The sequence below is a fragment of the Labrus bergylta genome, chromosome 15 (assembly GCF_963930695.1).
Source record: "Labrus bergylta chromosome 15, fLabBer1.1, whole genome shotgun sequence".
Taxonomy (NCBI): Eukaryota; Metazoa; Chordata; class Actinopteri; order Labriformes; family Labridae; genus Labrus; species Labrus bergylta.
The window spans coordinates 22,479,682-22,498,644 of NC_089209.1; the positions used below are offsets into that span (position 1 = coordinate 22,479,682).

General features: G+C 40.2%; 1 protein-coding gene across 2 annotated transcripts; it reads right to left on the reverse strand.

Annotated features, from left to right (window-relative positions):
• Positions 1–751: 751 nt before the first annotated feature.
• Positions 752–18,919, reverse strand: ankef1a (ankyrin repeat and EF-hand domain containing 1a). 2 transcript variants are annotated; one of them, XM_029276937.2, is made up of 11 exons: positions 18,681–18,919; positions 17,148–17,355; positions 16,575–16,736; positions 12,369–12,568; positions 12,107–12,256; positions 11,729–11,852; positions 10,609–11,419; positions 8,282–8,508; positions 7,440–7,585; positions 5,661–5,816; positions 752–4,521 (listed from the first exon to the last, which is right to left on the reverse strand). In XM_029276937.2, the coding sequence occupies exons 2-11, from the start codon at positions 17,335–17,337 to the stop codon at positions 4,366–4,368; spliced, it is 2,322 nt and encodes a 773-aa protein (XP_029132770.1). In that variant the 5' UTR covers positions 17,338–17,355; positions 18,681–18,919; the 3' UTR covers positions 752–4,365. The 2 variants fall into 2 exon arrangements, with proteins under 2 accessions (XP_029132770.1, XP_065820274.1); XM_065964202.1 differs by lacking the exon at positions 7,440–7,585.
• Between the last annotated feature and the right edge of the window lie 44 nt (positions 18,920–18,963).

Sequence of the window (18,963 nt, forward strand, 5' to 3'; positions counted from 1 at the left end):
CACATAAAATAAAATCAAAAACCATGATGACAATAATGATCAGACCAATATCATTTTTAGTACCAGGCTGTATAAACTGGCATTTTTGATTGTGGTGTGTTTGTGACTTCTGGTGTTCTTGGAGCCAGCCGCAAGCAAACTTCCACTTCCACATTGGCTTCATTGCCGCTTGGTGAATGTGTATGTGATGTCCAGAGTGTCTGTGTATGCTTGCTTGCATATGTAATTATTGAATTATATGCATGTGTGAGCACATCTGTTAGCATCTATACTTAATGTAAGTAATGCTTTAATAGATCTGAATAATAGCATACTTTCATGTGGAAGACAGTCATAATATGATGAGTGGTTATGTGTCTGTGTGTGTGTGTGTGTGTGTGTGTGTGTGTGTGTGTGTGTGTGTGTGTGAGTGTGTGTGTGTGTGTGTGTGAGTGTCTGCGTGTGTGTGTGTGTTTGAGTGTCCCAGTGGGTTGTTTTGGGAGGTGAAGGGTTGGAAAGCTGAATGCTGAGTAAGCGTTGCAGGACCAGAGCTGGGAGACTGCAGTGCTGCTGACAACACACTCAAATCAGAGCTCAGACTGATACTCAGCAGAGGGGGGAGGTGTGTGTGTGTGTGTGTGTGTGTGTGTGTGTGTGTGTGTGTGTGTGTGTGTGGTGTGTGTGGGGGGGGGGGGGGGCACTTGAAAGTTTTAAAAATATCCTATAAATTCTATGTATGTATTGCATATTGCATTTTAGCTAAACACACATGCAGTTCCACTTGCAGAAAATTTCAACACCTACTGCAGCGTTTTCCTTATCTGATGCAAAGCAGAGCCTGAGTAATGAAACAAACAAAACGTCCATGTGTTCACACAAACAAAGGTCTACATGCTCATCATGCACATGGTACAACATAAACACAAACTCACCACTACAAAGATGTTATCATTTTATATTCACAAGGCAAACAACCGTCAATACCTTTTATCACACTAATAGAGGAGCATCACTATTTGTACAAAAAGTCAAAAATATCTCTGCATACTTTCTTAATTAGACACACTTGCACAACCAGGAGAACCACGCAAGCACGCATACTGCAAGAGCCTGAGCCCACGCCCTGACTGACACACTGCGTCACGGCCGACAGTCAGAGCCAGCAGCCTTGTTTACTCCCTCTAACCTGTGTGCCACTTATTGTGCTAGAAAAGCCCTCATCTTCTCCTCCCGCCCACTTCCTCCGCTCCCATCTCTTCTCTCCACCGTGCTGCCTCCCCATCTTCTGAGTCACCCTCTGCTGCTCATATCCACCCCACCCCCTCTCCTCTCCTCTCCTGTGCTCATGTCCTCTCGCCTTCCCTTCCCTCGCTCTTAGTCGTCTCCTTCCCCTCATCTCTCTTGCCTCGTTATGAATGGCTCTGCTGGGCTCACAAGGATGTTTGTCACTCTCTATTCACTGTCTCCATTTCTCTTCCTTTCTTTCATCACTTATGTGCGATCCTCTTTCAGCCTCCTCTCTGCTTTCCCTTCTCTCCCTCTCTTATGTTTGAGTCCATTGCCTCTGTCTTCAGATAAGTGTCATCAATAATACTGTGACTTGGTATATTTACAAAAATCCAGGCTGATATAATGACCCTCAAAGCCTCTCGCCCCCACCCTCCCTCTCTGCCTGTATATTAGATTATATAACTGTGTCCCCATGGACCTTGAGGACACTGCAATCTAATTTTATCTGTTCATGTCAGTGGTGATGATGGGAGAGTGCATCACTGCAACATTTAACACAGAAAATGATCTCTATGCTCTCTGACGATTCTTGATAAAAACATCAATTAAAACATGACCCAAAAAACAAACTGGCTGCAGTCAGCCTCCCTGAAGCCAGTTATGTATTCATCCAGGCAAAGAGGATGGCTGCACTGTCTCTTCATAATACCCTGATTATTTTGGGATGTGAGATGCAGATTCCTGTTTGAAAGCAGTGTATGAGGCTAACATGAGAACAGTAAACACAGAGCTGCCATTTTGATGTTTTTCTGTGAACGGAACTCGAGAGCTGCCTCCAAGTTTTTGTCTGTTCTCCCAAAACGACCAGACCCCTGCATGGCCTAAGTTTGCCAAACAGCGCCATGTGCTGGTTGCTACATGGAACTGCATCTGGTTTGAGATTAGTTATTTTCTGCCAGCAGATTGACGTCTTGTTGTGGCTACATTAGTTGACAGAATAAAAACTGCAGCAATCAAGGGGTGATATTTATACCTAAACTAAAGGCAGCATTAAAGAGTGAGAGTTAATTACTCTACGGAAATGTGTGTTATGCTTGTGTGCCTGCTCGATTGTTGTGTGTTTCAAGCAGTGTAAAGAATGGTTAGTGTTGTAAAGAAAGAAAGAAAACGGAATCATAAAAAAAAGCCATTGGCCACACGTCTCCTCCTCTCATCATAGATTTGTGTTTCTATTTGTTTGACCGCAGAAAGGAAGAAAGAAAGAAAACAAACGGGTTAAATTATGTGTCATGTCCAGCTCTTCATCTTAAGTTATTTCAGTTTTTTCCTTGTAGTATTTCCTGTTTTATTTTTGTGTTACTTACATCTTCATTCCAACATTTTCTCCTAGTGTGTTTCTTCCCTGTTTTTTTTTTTATCATTGCTGTTTTTTGGATTTAAATTCTGCCTGCTCCCTTTGGATTTTGTCTGCTGATCTTGCTTGTCTATTTTTTTTGCAAGTAAAGACCTTTTTCTTAACCTTGAGACTGGGTGAGTGTATTGTCGTGCTTGTGCTTCTTATCCACAGTGGGTTTTTTGGTTGTACATTATGTAGCTGTGATGGGAGAAATGTGACCCACAGCGGTAGAAGAAAAAACTTGAAAAGCTTGCAAATACGAAGGGGAAGAAGAATGAAAGGATTGAAGAAAATATGGGAGCCATATGACAGTCTGCTGTGAGCCAGCAGACTGTCATTTCCTCTCCTCAGCAGCTTCCTCTTACCATTTCTAACAGACTCTTCACGTCTCTCACTGCAGACACTGTAGAGTCAGAGGAGGATTTTTACACAACTTTATGACTGCAGCATGTACGTACAGTACCGTTTGTTACCCTGCACAATATTACTTGTGTTATTTTAACAAGAATTCAATTTAACTAGGCCTATTAGCAGTTTGTATTTTTTGTCTGAGTCACACCAACCAAGAGCCCTGTCATAAAGCAGTGCAGAAACAATAAGCACACGTCCATTAATACTCATCACTGAGTGCCGATGTCAGTGACGGAGACGGTCTGATACAGTTTAAACTTTTACAGTATATTAGGTCGCCCTTAATGTCAGTTTAATGTCAGTTTACACAGGAGGAATTATTCAAGTAAGAAACAAACCTGTTGAGTTTTAGTGTGGACTCCTGACTGTTTTATGATACACTCCCCCCTCTGTTATAACTATTTGTCAATTTCATCACTCACACACGTGGTTTGGGTTACCACGGTAACTTATTACCTTTTACATCATTGTCAGTTTACCATTTTTTTCTGTTTATTTATTTTCTCTTCTTTGTAACAGTTCCTATAATATGCTTTATGGCCAATATCCTATCTATGTTAACATCAGGGTAATGATTAATGACAAGGCCATTTAAGTGGACACACACACACCTGCAAGCATGCACGAACACACACACACACACACACACACACACACACACACACACACACACACACACACACACACACACACACACCTGCAAGCATGCACGAACACACACACACACACACACACACACACACACACACACACACAAGCGCCAGTTTGTCTTTTTTTCTTGAGTTTGTCTTGAATTAATTAAAAGAAGAAATACCTAAAAAAATGGAAATATTTAAAAAAGGAAATCTTTCTAGGTTTAAACCAGACCCAATAGAGCAAGTTTAGCAGCCACCACTCCTTTATGTGTAAAATAAGAACATGTACAGACGTATTGACTGTCAGATGTTGTCTTTTGTCTGACAGTTGAAAGAAAACAAACAGAAACAGCATGCTGTCAATGTGACTTGACAGTGTGTTCCTGAGAATTCTGTCTTTTCTTTTAGCTAGTTTTAAAATACTTACAAAAAGTCTTTGTCATCTGATTATTATAACAGCTTCTACCCTTTGTGAATAACTGTTGTGAAAACCTACATGTACTTCCTGCAGACTATTTCTTACTAAACTGACACTGTCAGTAGCAGAACTACATAATTAGATTAACAATAGAGGTAACATGATGTCCAGCAGTGTCGCTGTGAAGAATTCAACAATCAAGTGTGGCTAGCTGCCACAGGTGGCTGCTACACTCAGGATACAGACTATGAGTCCAGAATGTCTGAGTGTCTCTCTCTGCCTAACCTCCTTTGGGTCTAGTCTGTGGTTTTGGACGGCTCCAGCGTTTTCCTCTGGATGTTATGGCTGAAAGGCATCATGAAGTCATCAAAGTCCACCTCCAGGGACAAGAGCTCCTTCCGCCGATCCATCTTTGACATAAGCTGGCTGGTGGTTGGTGGCTTCCCCCACACCTGAAAAAGACGAACGAAAAAGATACAGAGTGACACAGTGAAAAAGACAATTTGGTGTATTTGTTTAGGCAGGTTAGTGTACACATTCACCCACTGATGGCAGACGCTGCTATGTAAAGTGTGACATCAGAAGTTACTGATCACATTAATACACATTTATACACAACCAACAAAGCAGTGGGAGCACCATGGGGTTAGGTGTCTTGCCCAAGGACACATCAGACCACAGCCACAAAAAAAACTGATCTAAATGTATATCACATATTCTAATGTATGTTAAGACCACGTAATCCATCTTGTGATATAGAAATTTATATTTTCATGTAAAATATGTATATATTTTAATATTCGGGACTGCAGTAGCTCAGTCTGTAGGGACTTGGGTTGGGAACCTGAGGGTTAATAATAATAATAATAATAATAATACATTAGTTTTATATAGTGCTTTTCTGAAAACTCAAAGACGCTTCGTCAAAAACCAAAACAAACAAAACAAAAAAAACGACCAGGACTAGTAATGTAATGGGGGTTAGTGGTTGTAGGTAGTGTTTAAGAGGTGAGTTTTGAGGAATTTCTTGAAGGAGGTGAGTGTGGGGGAGTCTTGGATGTTTTTTGGGAGTGAGTTCCATTCAAGTCACCATGCAGACCATAATACCATAATAAAGAAAGACCATAATAAGTCTTTCCACAAGTGGAAGTGCACATACCTGGTATTATTCTATTATTGTATTTTTTCTGCCTTTATTTAACTGATGTATATATGTTTGATTTTTATTTTTAATAATTGTATTCCTTTTTCCAGTTTTTCTTGAGCTGCTGTAATGACAAAAAATCCCCCATGGTGGATCAATAAAGTTTATCTTTATCTTTATAATATGGAAGTTGGTCTGGTAGCTGGAGAGGTGCTCTTGTGCAAGGCACCAAACCCCCAACCGCCCTGGTGCCCTCCCTGTCTGTAGCATCCTCTCTCACATCTCTCCATCAATGTCCACAGGTCCTGTTTGTGCATGTGTGTGATTCGGGCCTATGTGTGTGAGAAACATGCCTCTAAATAACAGAATGTAAACCAGTTTTCAATAAAAGCAATCAGTGGCTTCAGTACAGTAAGGAAACCTGAGGAGACTGATGATGAGCCCTACTGTTTTTGGCACAAAGGTGATATCCACGGTGTTGGATTTTCCTGTAGTGATCCTGGTGTTTTCTGTGATGATGCTCTTTGAATCTTTCTGAGGAGAGGTCTTTCCTGCTGATGCAGTTGATGTCTCTGTGTGCATGGACACTTCTGCAGCAACATCCTAGAGGGGACACAAAGACTTTTAAAAAAGACCTTCATTTTATTAATGTATGCTGAGCAAAGGTTCTCCTGTGTCGCTGTGAAGTCAGTCAGATTGAGGAGGGTTTCAGATCAGACCATCTCGTAGTTTAGTGTCATCACAACAGTGAGAGAGAGAAAATACTCATTATGAGATCAGGAAATAAATGCGAAACATCTGTCAGTTTGAGAATTAAAACTTCGGGAGATTCCAGCAAAATCGACTCGTTCCAACATGACATACAACAGTGTTAATCATCAAAGAGCATTAGAAGTGCTGTGATTTCAGAATGAAAACTGTGAGAATATGAAAAATACAAGAAGTAATTAAATCACAGAGCTTGTAGGTCCAGCTTACTTCTCTAAAGAAACGTACTGGACATGAAGAATATCCAAACTCTTGACACACTAACACACAGATCTGTTAGCTACACGACTAGAACATGCAGCTGTGTCAATACAGAGTAAATCCAGATGTTTACAGCTGCCACTGATGGACCTTTGCCCCTCCACATGCAAATGATCGTCTTGTCCTCTTTTCAGGCATCTGATATATGACACCAAAAGTGTTTCCTTATTTGGACCCCTCACTTACACTTCAATCAGTTAGAGACGAACATGTCCATACACCCTCGCGTCTGACTGCACTTCACTTACTACAAGTACTATAAATATCAAACTTAGTTGTTAATGCTAATACTAAACATACTTTTAACATTATGACTGATATTGTAGCTATACATCTATCTTATTCATTGTTGTGGCTGTTTGTCTCCATCCTTCTCCTTCCTACACCTCCCTCTGGTTCACTTCCCAAGCCCAACACAGCCACCAGGTACCGGTAGATATCTGTTCATCATGAGTCTGGTCCTCCTTGATGTTTCTGACTCTCATAGGAAGTTTTTTCCTCTCCAATGTAACTTTGCTAAATGTTGCTTAGTGATGGATTAATGTTTGGTCTTTGAAGATAATAAAACAAAAAGTCCGGCCTGTGGCTTCTTTCCCACATGTCATTCCTCACTCTATTTCTCACTCACTTCTCCACTGTCCTATCAAATAAAGGCAAACAAACCCAAAATACATCTTAAAAGAAAAATGTTTTTTTTTTATTATTATTTGTGAATATATTAAATGAATCTGTGCTACAACACAACCTGGTACTTTCAGAGTCTGGATGACAAATTCAAGACTTTGTCAAAATGAAAAGAAGCAGCAGTGTGTTCTTGTTGTAACATTACCCTTGTGGTCTAATTTGCTTACAAGTCTCTACCTTACAGTAATCAGATCTCTTCACAGGCTTAGGTTTCTCATGCTGACAGAAAAAGCAGCAGTAAACAGACACAAACCATGTTGGAGGAAAGCTTCCTGTCAAGAGTTGTTTGACTTTTACTCTGTGAGAATTTCACTTGTGTTCAAACAAAGGTAGCTGCTGCTGTGAATCCATAACTAAACGCAGCAGCAGGAAGGAGAGTGGGAGTGTCGGTGGGTGAAATGTTCTTCTCAAAGAAACACGCACAGTAAAATAGGGAAGTTTTGAAGGCAGACGGTTTTAATATTTTTGGATTGGGGTGGTAAAAAAGAGATGTTAATTGCGTTTCTTTTGTACCTTTCCTTTAGTTTTTTTAGCATTGCCCCCCTTTCCTGTTTTTTTTCCTGTGTCCTTTGGTTTCGGTAAAGAATCCATTTTGTCTTTTACCAAATCAATTATCCTGGGGTCTCCAAAAGCTCTGGCAATATCCATGCAGTTTTGTTCTAAGAAAAAAGAAATATAGAAAGTTAAAATAACAGTAAAGTCACATTGTCAATCTTCAACGAGGAACAGCTTCCTACCTTCCCTGAAGGGTTTTTTGAGCGTTTGAACATTCAAGGTCACATATTATGAAAAATACACTATGATGGTTTTCGTACACTAACATATGTCCCAAGTCATTCTACAAACCCCCCAATTATGACAAAAGTCCATCCTCTTCGTCATTTAGCTACTCCACTTTTCAGAAAATGTGTGCTGAAACAGGCCGTTTGGAGAATCTCCCTTTGTGACATCACAAAGGGCAGTTAACCCCTCCCCCAGGAAGGTGAGACTCCCAAAACTAGGTGTTTGTTCTGCCCTCTGAGACTGTCTTCTCACTATAAACAATCGGGCATGGTGCAAGAAAGCCAGAGCGTCCTGAGCCAACACAGCTCATTTACATTTAAAGGTACAGACACAGAAACAGTCTGTTGTGAGTAGGGCTGAAATAGAGAGGTTTATAGGCATGAGCAAATATAGGCTCCAAGTGGATTTTTACCACTACAGTTCACAGACATGTTTTGGAGAGCTCTGAGACTTATGAAAACGTGTTGAAAAGGTGGATATGTGACCTCCAGAAGCTTTTTCACATAGTATTCATATCAACAGTAGAGTTTTAAAAATCTGCATTAACATATATATCAGATGTACAGTCGAACCTTTCTTGTTCTCGGAGTAAACGTTGGCACCTGCCTTGATGAGAAAGTCCACACAGGAGGGTCGAGAGCTCTCGATGGCCCTCATGAGGGGTGTACCTCCACTGAGGCCCTTGGTATCTATGTTGGCCCCTGCCTTCACCAAGAGCTCAAGAAGTTCCACTTGTCCAGCCTGAGCCGCATGGTGGAGAGGCGTCCAGGAGAACTGGTCACACGCATTCACATCCGCCCTGTCCGAAAGAGGTATTACAATTATGTGAAACAAGAACAATAAGCAGGGGACACAAACCTGCTTGTCTTTCAGTATAGTACAAATGTCAAGATATTTTTTTAAACAGGATATTTCCCTTTTGTTGTCTATTATTTTCTGCTCTTCACTAATGAATTAAAACAGTAAAAAGACTTCATTAAAAAGTAATGTGTGCCGTATGATATGTCTACTGCTGACTCACAACAACTCCAGACTCGAAGCAATTTAAAACAACAATCATGAAAATGAGAGATTTTTCTTAAAGAGGATGTCCTGTCCTGTTGACAGTGAACAGGCTGATCAGCTTCTTGATGTTTTAAAACCAGATCACCCTGACTCTAATTCTGTGATGTGTCTTCCATTATAACTCCATCCCATCTGCAGTACTACAACCAGTAGGCTTGATATCTTCAAAATTAAACCCTTTTAACTTTTTTGTATTAAAAATGAATTATGAATCCATCAATCATTATTTGTATAGTACCAATTCATAATAAATGTTATCTCAAGTCACTTTACAAAGAGCAGATAAAAGACCTTACTCTTGGTTATATTATCTGAAAAAAAAAACCAAATTAATCCATCATGAGCAACATTTAGCAAAGTTTACAGTTTACAGCAAAAACATTCTTTTAAGAGGCAGAGACCTCGAGCAGAACCCGACTCATGTTGAACAGACATCTATCACCACCACCACCACCACCACAACAACAACAATGAATAAGCTGGATTTGAAGCTACAATATCAGTATTTAACTATCTATATACATTTTAGCATAAAGGTTTAGGGTGCAATCACACTAGAACATTTTGTACTGTACCATGTTTAAGCATGATTGTCACTTTTCTTAATATGGCTGCTTCATAGCCATATCAACTTCAACTTAACACACAGTGTGCTTCTGCTTTACTGCTTACAAAGAAGCTGTTGAAGGAGTGTCTGCTGATTCAAGAATTCTGGGATATGTACTTTTTTAAACAAAATATCTGATACCACACATAACCATGGGATAAATTCTGGACTGATAGCCTACCTGTAATGCTTCAAGTTTATAGGCCCAAGGTTGGCACATAGTTGTTTGTGTGACAGAAATCAGCTATGAAGCAACATTATGAGGCTATGCTTTGGCCACCTCAGGCTGGTTTAAGCTTTGCTACAGACTTTTTGTTTTTGTTTTGAAGAGCTGAGCAGGTAGTGTACAGTGACAACAGCTGACTTCTGCTACCAGAAACAACACTGATGGAGCAGTGACAATCAAGCACAAAGGTAAAGTTGATGAGCTGATGGAAGCTTTAGAGGTGTTTAAAAAAGGAGGAAGCAGCAGATTCAGTCAATAGTGTGCACTATGATAGCTTCATCACTACACAGACTATGAAATCGTCACATTGTTTTCACACTTTTCATTTGATGAATGATCTAAACTTTAACCCTCTGAGGTCGATGCTGTAATAACGGGGTTTTGTTAGCTCTAAAAAGGAAAGGTACAACAAAGCAGGTTAGTGAAATCCAATCTTTTCGTCAGCTCGGCGGCTTTCCGGTGATAAGCTGTGTTTCTACGAAATCCAAAAGCTTTTCTATCCCACTGAGAAAATCAGTTTACAGTGACTGTCCGGATCCAAGCCTCACAAAATGAAGGTAATCCATTATGATTTAATCATTTTAGTGAAATTGTTTCATTTCTGTTAGCTCACTCAGCTAACACGGACGCTGCCATCTTGTTTTGGTCTGTTGACCAATCAGAGGCTGTATCTGTGATCAGCTGACAGGTAAGGGCCAATGAGAAGCCAGTGCAGCCTGAAACAGACTTTTTCTGCTCTCAGCATAGATATACGAAAGATAGAACTGTTTTAAATGGATTCATCCTATTCAGCTTATTCTAGTATCAGTAGATCTTTCTCTTTTTACTAAACATCTTTAAATAATGTGTAAATTGTCCTTTGGACAGGGTTAAATTCACTTAATTGCCATAAAAAAACTTAACTAAACTAAAAGCAAACTGTAACTCTTTGTTACAAAAAGTGTTGAAATATTTGTCCTCAAATCAGAAGACAAAAGAAAAGAATATATGATCTTCCTTACCCATGTGTCAGGAGATATTGAGCCACTTCATAGTTGCCACTGGTGCAGGCTGCCATCAGTGGAGTCTTGTAAAACTGATCTTTAACATCCACAGGAACTCCCTGGTTGAAAGCAAGGTTCAGCGACTCCAGGTCTCCACTTTTCACACAGTAGTTGATGTTGACGTAGACCTTTTCTGGCTTTTCCAAGTACCGCCCCGAGTCATTCATTATGGGATGTTCCGGCGGGTGATCTCGGTCAAATCGAAGGGGGTCTGAGCAGTTGTAGTAAGTCTCAATCATAAAGTGAGGAGGGCCTCCATCTGCTCTTCGGGGCATCAGCTCTGGGGGAAGTGTGCAGATAGGCATAGGAAGGACAAATTTACCCTTCTTCTTTCCTCCTTTCCCTCCCTTTTCCCCCTTCTTTTTAGGAATATACGAGGAGATGAGGAACGGTTTCTTGATGTACTTGACCCCTTTGAAGAAATCATTGATGTTGACACCCCCCTTGTCATGGGCTGAGATGACTTGATTGACCTGTTCTACATCAACTGGAGCTTTTAGGTCTTCCATCACTGAAGTAAACATTTCTGTGGTTACCGTTTCTAAATTGGCCCCAAAGGCTTGCCGTAATTCTGTCTCATACTCATAAGACCAGTCATGGAGGGTAAGGGCCCATACGTCTGACAGGAGGCTGTCACTGCTTGATTTTTGGCCTTTTCCCTGTTTTCGCTCTGCTTTCTTCAGCTCCTTGGCTGCAGCTTTGTGACCAGCGTTTTTGGCAATCTGACGTGGCAGGAAACCTTCCTGGTTCTTCACTTTCGGGTTACAACCTAAACAAAAAGCACCGTTTCAGAAAATCGTTTACAAAAGGTAGAATTACCTTGTTTCATTTGGTCTCTATTACATTCTCTTCTACGCTTTTCTTGTTTTTATTTAATTAAATATTTGACCATGACGTAAATTTAATTTCCTGGCCCTACACGTATCACAACACAGATATTGGATTACAACAGACAACAATACCGGTTCTGTCTTGACACTTTGACCACACCCCTCTAAGCATAAGTGAGCACAGAGAAACCCATATCTTGTCTCTGCAAACCAAAAAGGCATGTTATTGTAAACTCTCTCTCTAGCACCTCTTTGTGCCAGGAACTTGCAGCAGTTGGCATTTCCTGTGGCTGCAGCGTAGTGTAGAGCTGTGCAGTCATCTAGGTTGATCACACCCATGTCTGCTGAGTATGCGGACAGCACCTGAATCACCTGGAAGACACAGAACACCAAAGAGAAACACATCTAAATCCAAAATGTCAAATACCACTGTAACCCATAGACACCGCTGTGATATGGGTTAAGGCCTGGACAATACATTTAGAAAAAAATGGAAGATGTTTGGTGAATGTTAGGAGAAGATTACACTGCTATAATCATGGTCGAAACCATACATTCTGCTAAAAGCTCCTTCACTTTTATTCTGACTATAGCTTTGTATTAATCAGACTGAGCAGATATGTCACCTCTAAGAAGCCCCCCATGGCCGCATAGTGTACTGCTGTCAGTCGCTGTCGATCCAGGGCATTGGGATTTCCACCTCTCTTGAGAATGGCTCTAACTAGCTGGAGTGAGCCTGCCTTAGCCGCCCCCATCAAAGCTGTGATGCCGGTTGCCTGAAGAGTCAGAACAGAGAATTACTCAAAGAATTTAGATTTATGACATCCTCCATGGCACATCCTCAGATCTCCTAATGTCTCAGTGTTAGTCCCCTTATGCAATTTGCACCTGGTTTGTAGCATTAGGGTCTGCCCCTCCATCCAGCATGATGAGACACATGGGGGTGCACTCCTCGGCTCTTTCACACATCAACTGGAAGACGTGAATTCCCTGCGCTGATACATTGTTGACATCTGCCTGGCAGGTTAGTGCCACTTGCAGGCAGCGAGTGTGACGCTTGGTGGGGTAGATGCAGTAGAACAGCACACCTAGTTGTGGGAAAGGGTACAAAAGATAAGCAGGAGTTAATACATAGTGAAAAATATAAAAAGTGGAAGCGTAAAGGAGTGGTGACTGACTGACAGTCTCAGTCTCTTGAGCAGTAACTACAATTTTTTAAATAATGACAATATCGAAAGAAATTAAGAAAGGTTGGCCCTGACATCCCATCTCGAGCATGTTAAGATGCTTTGTTTTACATCAGCTATTGAACAGTGACTGGCAAGCCTTCAAATCAGCAATGTCATGTCCTGAGCTGTCTTCAACTCTGTCCTTGTCTCTCATCCACTCTGGTCTGCTGAGCTCCATGTATGTGTATAAAAAGAGGTCAAACCCTGCCTGCAGAGAAACACCAAACACCATGGACAACACAAACACATCACAAAACTGTTTGAATGTAGTCTACCTAATTTATGTTCACTTGTTTTATTTCAGCTCAGTGGTAGAGCCTCTTGAGTTGGAGCGGCAGTGGAAGTGGTAAAAGCGTTTACGTATCTGGGAGGTTTGACTGAAGTGCGCTGAGATGTGATCCCAACACTGAAATGATTTGTATAAAAGGCCAGCAACGTCTCTTCTGCCTTTGTAAAAAGGTTAGATTTAATGTTGACAGAACTCTCATGACTCTCGTGTTTTATACATCCTATATTCAATCTGTCTTAACAGTTTGTGTGATCAGCTGGTATGGAAACCTCAGGGTTAAGGCCGAAACCTCACTTTCTAAAATTGTGAAGGGCAGTGACGAAATCATAGGTGCCCATCAGAGCAGCCTCACTGACCTGTACAATAAAAGGCAAAATCTGCAAAAGGCAAACTCCATCCTGTCAGTCAGTGCTCCCACCATTCACTTTGAATTTCAGATACTTCCTTCTGGTTCTCAGTTCAGATTTCCCTCAGTAAAAACCAATAGATACAGGCTCTCTTTTGTGCCCAGCGACATTTCCCTCCTTAATTTAAATCGGGGGGGGGGGGGGGTAGTTGTGCTGGTAATGCTGTCGGTACCAATTTGGCTGATGTTGCTGTTGGGTTTCAGTTTCAGTTTGTATCTGACCTTGGCTGTGTCGCTTTGGTGTTTCTGTTGGAAACATTGTCAGCAGTAACTCTCTCATGTATATAGGCTAATATTATTGTGGTTTTGTGTGGTTTGACTGTGTTAATATATGCACTTGTGACTTTTATTACTTAACAGTGACCTGTTTATATTCTTGTTGACTCAGCACTTTAATCTGTCTGTAATGGAAGCTGCTAAGAGCATCAGTCCAGGATCACTGCTGTTTCTCCAAGGCTGCATTAATCTGTGCCTCTTACCTTTTTACCTCATTAGCTTTCTACATGTATTTAGTCTTTTATCCTTTATCTGTCCTTTTAATACCTTGCTGCAAAATCAATCGCCCTTCTGGGACAAATAAGAGGAGATACAGACATTGGTGCTTACAGATTGCCAGTTGAACGCAAGACATTAGCAGCCCTGTCATGCCTTGTTTGCAATGGCTAACACACTAGGCCGCCCATGATCCTCCATCAGCGGTAGTAACAGAGACAGAATTGGGGGAAGTATGGTGGCAATGATGGCAATGTTTAATGTTGAAGCTGGTGAGGCGAAACAACACTGTGTGTGTGTGTGTGTGTGTGTGTGTGTGTGTGTGTGTGTGTGTGTGTGTGTGTGTGTGTGTGCATGTCTGAGTGTATGTGTATGTGAAGCTCCCAATGTGTTTACACACCAAGCCTCTCCTGCTTCCAACAACAGTAATGCCTTAACGCTATCTGCAGGCATTATGTCTCTGAGTCCCTGCCCATTTGCATCTAGGTAAAAAATATATATCTGGTTTGAACCAAATTTAGGGGTTGCTTGCAACTAGCCAATCATGGTGACGCTGTACAAACTTGCATTATCAGGCTTCTACATGACTCCTGTTAGCACTCACTCGCTCTCTTGCTCTCTCTCCTCACCTTGATGGTTCTTAAAGCACAACAGATGTGCAACACACACCAGTTGCATTTTTCTTTTTTTTTTTAACTTTTCTGGCATGTATAATGATCTGCAGTCAGTGTCCTCTAAGTCTGACATAACTGGCTGACTGTAACAGTTACAGTGACAGTTGGCTTGCATGATTAGTGCGTCATCTGGTGAATGAGGCTCAGCAGAGTGACACTAGGCAGCAGAGGGGGAGGTGGAAGGTTTTTCTTTACCTGGAATGTTCATGTTGCCTACTTACACTTTAAAAATATCTATTCAATTGATTTGAACCAGCGGGCAACTTTAAATGAGGCAGAACAGGATTGTTGAGCAGCAAACTTGTTTGGGGCTTTCCCCCTTTGCTTTAATATACACATTATGTAATGATGCTAATCTGGGAGTGGGCAGTCTTTAAACAATTGTAACGTGCTCAAAGTAATGAGGAAGAGCAAATGCAGCTCTTGTCCATACCTTGAAATCTTTACAGTCTTTTCTTGAAACAGGCAAATATATGACTGTAGACAATGAGCCTACTGGGGTAGAGACTTGGCTGTAAGAGTTGACTCTTAGCAGAAGCAGTCCTTGGGGAGAGCAGGATCATATCAGGTTACTCAGCACATAGCAAGAGAACAATTGCCATTAGTGGTTGATCTGTAATTAGATGTAGCAACGCTGCCTGACACACACACATGCACACAACTGTGCACACAAATCTACGTACAATATACAGAACATACATGCTACAAAAGCATGTATTCAGGCACACGAGCACACATCCAAATACTTTTCTGACTAATACGACCTCTGCCTCTCTCCCCGTCATCCTCCTCCCCTCTCCCCTTCACTTCCCTTTGAGTAGAGTGCCATTTTCAGTAATTGATGCCCCGGATACACTGTAATTGGGGTCATTATCACAATTGGTTTAAAATGGTCCTGAAGAACAATTTTGGGCTGGCTGATTGGAGTTGTACAGGATACTGTCTTCTCATCAATATGTAAACAGAAGCACCATGCATTTTCATGAGCTGTAAGACAAGGCAGGGCATTTAGAACCGACCTGCTGGTCTAACATGAGATGGAAACGCCTCTATTTGAGACGTCGACACTTCGAGCTCAAATGAGAATACATTAGTGGAAGAGAAGTGGTGCCTTTGCCTCTCCTGATTACAGCTACTATATTATTTACATTTTAGGCACATTTAGGAGCTTTATGAAGGAGAGTTTCACACAGGCTCATAAGAAAAAAATATTAGAGAATATGCTACTTATCCAGAGTTAGTCAGACCTGTCTATCTGTTTGTGGACTTTGAATCATGTGTTTTGATGTTTAGAGGTAAGGTGATACTCTCTTGAGTCTTAAAGATAAATGCTAGACAAAAGACAATCATATAGAAAAGAAAGGATTAGGAACATAAGCTCATCATTCAGATTCAGTCTTTTATACAAATTGCTGCAACTGATGATTGTTTGTCTGCCTCTACTTGGTACTTATACATTAATTACCAGTAGCTCAGATGTCCACCTAATAAATGACTTCAATGACTATTTGATCAGAAACATTGTCATCAATTTGTTTTCAGTTGATTATTTTTTCAATGTACAGTACAGGCATTTGTCTATGTTTGTACTCATAACAAACTCCCCTGTTTGTTCTTATTGTAGATGAATCCAACTTCTTCTTCCATGTCTTTTACTTCTTATTTCTTGTATCTCTGTATCTCTTCACCTGATGATGTGCTGAGTGGTTGGCTGTCTTGGCCTCTGGATATTTCTAAAGCATTCCTTTTTAATTTCCTGTAACTACTCTGTCTATATATTCTTGTTTTTATACATTTTTCATTTTTCCATACACATAGTTTTGAGATAATTGCAGTTCATTTGCTAAAATATGTGACTGACCTTTGGTGCTTCGTCAGGTTTCTTTTTGAAATTCTTAAAGCCCAGTACAACTCACCTGTCAACAATCATCTTCCAAAGTGTTTAATCTTTCAAGAATTCACAATATGCCCAACCTGTACTGTATCGCAAATATTATCGCTCACCTTTGCCCTCAGCGTCTTGTAGCCTGAGGTTAGCATCATTTTCGACCAGAAGTGCCATTATGGCATCATTGCCCATCTCAGCAGCCAACATGGCCGCAGTGTGGCCCTTCTTGTCCTGAATATCAGGGTGTGCTCCCTGAGAGAGAAGGAAGCTGGCCAGGTCTGTAAGGAGTCAGGGAGAGTATGGACACAGTCAGGAGAATGAAGTGACAGTGAAACTATTTGGTTACCAGTGGAATGGCCTGATTTATGGCCTGATCCTGTAGCTTGGACAACTGTCTTTTTTACACATGCCCTCTTACTAAGGCTACAGTCCAGTAATAAGGCCTTGCTTGCATTAAAATAATACATCACAAACTCAAGACCCTTTCCTCCTCCCCCCCCCCTACAAAAAAACTGATGTTAATTAGGGATTTTGGAAGTTGGAAACACTTGAACCTATTGCATGATATTACATTGAATTACAGATTTGTAAAGTTGCTTGTGTCAAATGCCGGCCTCTACCAGATCAGACTTAATTTCTATCAGATACTACAGCTGGCCAGTGGAGGAAGTACAGAAAAGGTTAATTACCCTGTTTGTTGGCTGAAACTGCCACTTGAAGCACCCCTATGCCGTCTTTTGGCTCGGTGAGATTGATGAGGTTGTCTACCCCAAGGTTCACCATCTTCTCTATTTGCACCATATCCCCCTTATGGATGTGCTGCAGCAGGCGGTAGATCTGAAGGACCTCCAGGCGGCCCTCTGCTTCTCTCCCACTCATTATGAGGCCAGGAAAGGGCTGGTAGGGGAAAAAAAGACTTCATGAAAAATGCCCTGTTACTTATATTCAAGACTAATGGTGAAAGCAGTTGTATATGGCTTTTGGGAAAAGTGAATTGTTTTTTTTTGGTGTTTTGGTGTTATGTCGCTTAGTTTAAAACACTCAGTAGAATCAACTCAACAAAGCAAAAACACTTGTTTATAACATCGGTCAGAGGAGCCATTATGGTGGGCAATTAGAGCAGCAATCTTTTTAAAAGAGCCAAACTATATTTGAGAGATGCAGTTTCAAATTTTCACATATTTTTTCCCTGGAGTTTGACCTGAATTTAGGTCTCGACTCTTAAAGCAATTCACCAAAGTCTCTCTGAATAAGGTTAACTAAGCACTACACATATGACTAAATAAAATAAGCATTTAGCCTAGGCCTACTACTTTATGAGGGACAAAAAACGACTAAAGTATAAATAAATAAACGTTGGGAGAAATGCATACAATAATGTATAAATAAATAGATAATTAAATAAAAGCATCAATACATAAATACATAAATATATTGATATATTTATTTATGTATTTCTGTGTCCATGTTGGACAAGAAAAAGTAAATATGTAAATTAAGTGTGCCGTCCTAACATTACTGAAGTAGGATTGGTCAATTTTGAAAAACAGACAGAAGCAAATTTACATATATACTTTTCCTCTTAGGACCTGGACACAGAAATAAATAGATGTGTAAATGTAAAAATACAGAAATATATTAATAACTCAATTAATGTGGAAATGTATGCATTGATACATATATAACTGTAGAAATACGCTAATAAATTAATAAATACATGTAAAAATATATAAATAGCCTTTTTCATTAACAAAGTGTATTTGTATTGTTTTCAGCATTTATATATTTATTGATGCATTTATTTAATTATTTATTTATTTATTTATACATTATTGTATGCATTTCTCCCAACATTTATTAATTTATTTATACTTTAGTCATTTTTTGTCCCTCATACTACTTTAGGTGGCTTTATATAAATAGATGTGCATGTGTGTCCATTTTAATCCCAAAGTGACATTCAATTACTATATGACGCACTGCTCTTTTACTTGTAATCGTTTAAAACATGTCTAAAAGGCTATAATTGTTTTTTTTAAACAAAATGTTTGAACCTTTAAAACACGAAATATATGACATATGTATATATATATATATATATATATATATATATATATATATATATATATATATATATATATATATATAAAACGTTTTACACCGAAACACTTCATTAAAAGGATATTCGGACTGATAAAGAATAAGTAGCTCATTTCACCCACCTGCACTCTTAAACTGAAGGGACAGCCTCACGTTGACACTGAGCTTCTTACGTTACCGTCCTGGAAAACATTAAAGTCACTGGTTGTCACTTTGTCGTTCACTTATCTGGAAAACGAGGACGGTCAAACGTATCCTTTCTTCACATCTTCACATGAGGTCTTTCCTTGATTTTAAAGCACAACTTTTCACTTCGTGTGAGCCGTAGGAAGGAAAACAAACTCAGCTCCATGGCAACGGAACGCGCGAAAATCCCGGGAAGCACTGAGCTTTAGTGGTTATTGA

Excerpts from the sequence above, each read along its gene's own strand:
- ankef1a (XM_029276937.2), bottom strand. The coding sequence starts at position 17,337 with ATGAGTGGGAGAGAAGCAGAGGGCCGCCTGGAGGTCCTTCAGATCTAC. Across the intron at positions 11,853-12,106 it reads CCATGGGGGGCTTCTTAGAG|GTGATTCAGGTGCTGTCCGC; the intron begins GTGACATATCTG and ends TGTGTCTTCCAG. Across the intron at positions 8,509-10,608 it reads CAATATCTCCTGACACATGG|GGCGGATGTGAATGCGTGTG; the intron begins GTAAGGAAGATC and ends TCTTTCGGACAG.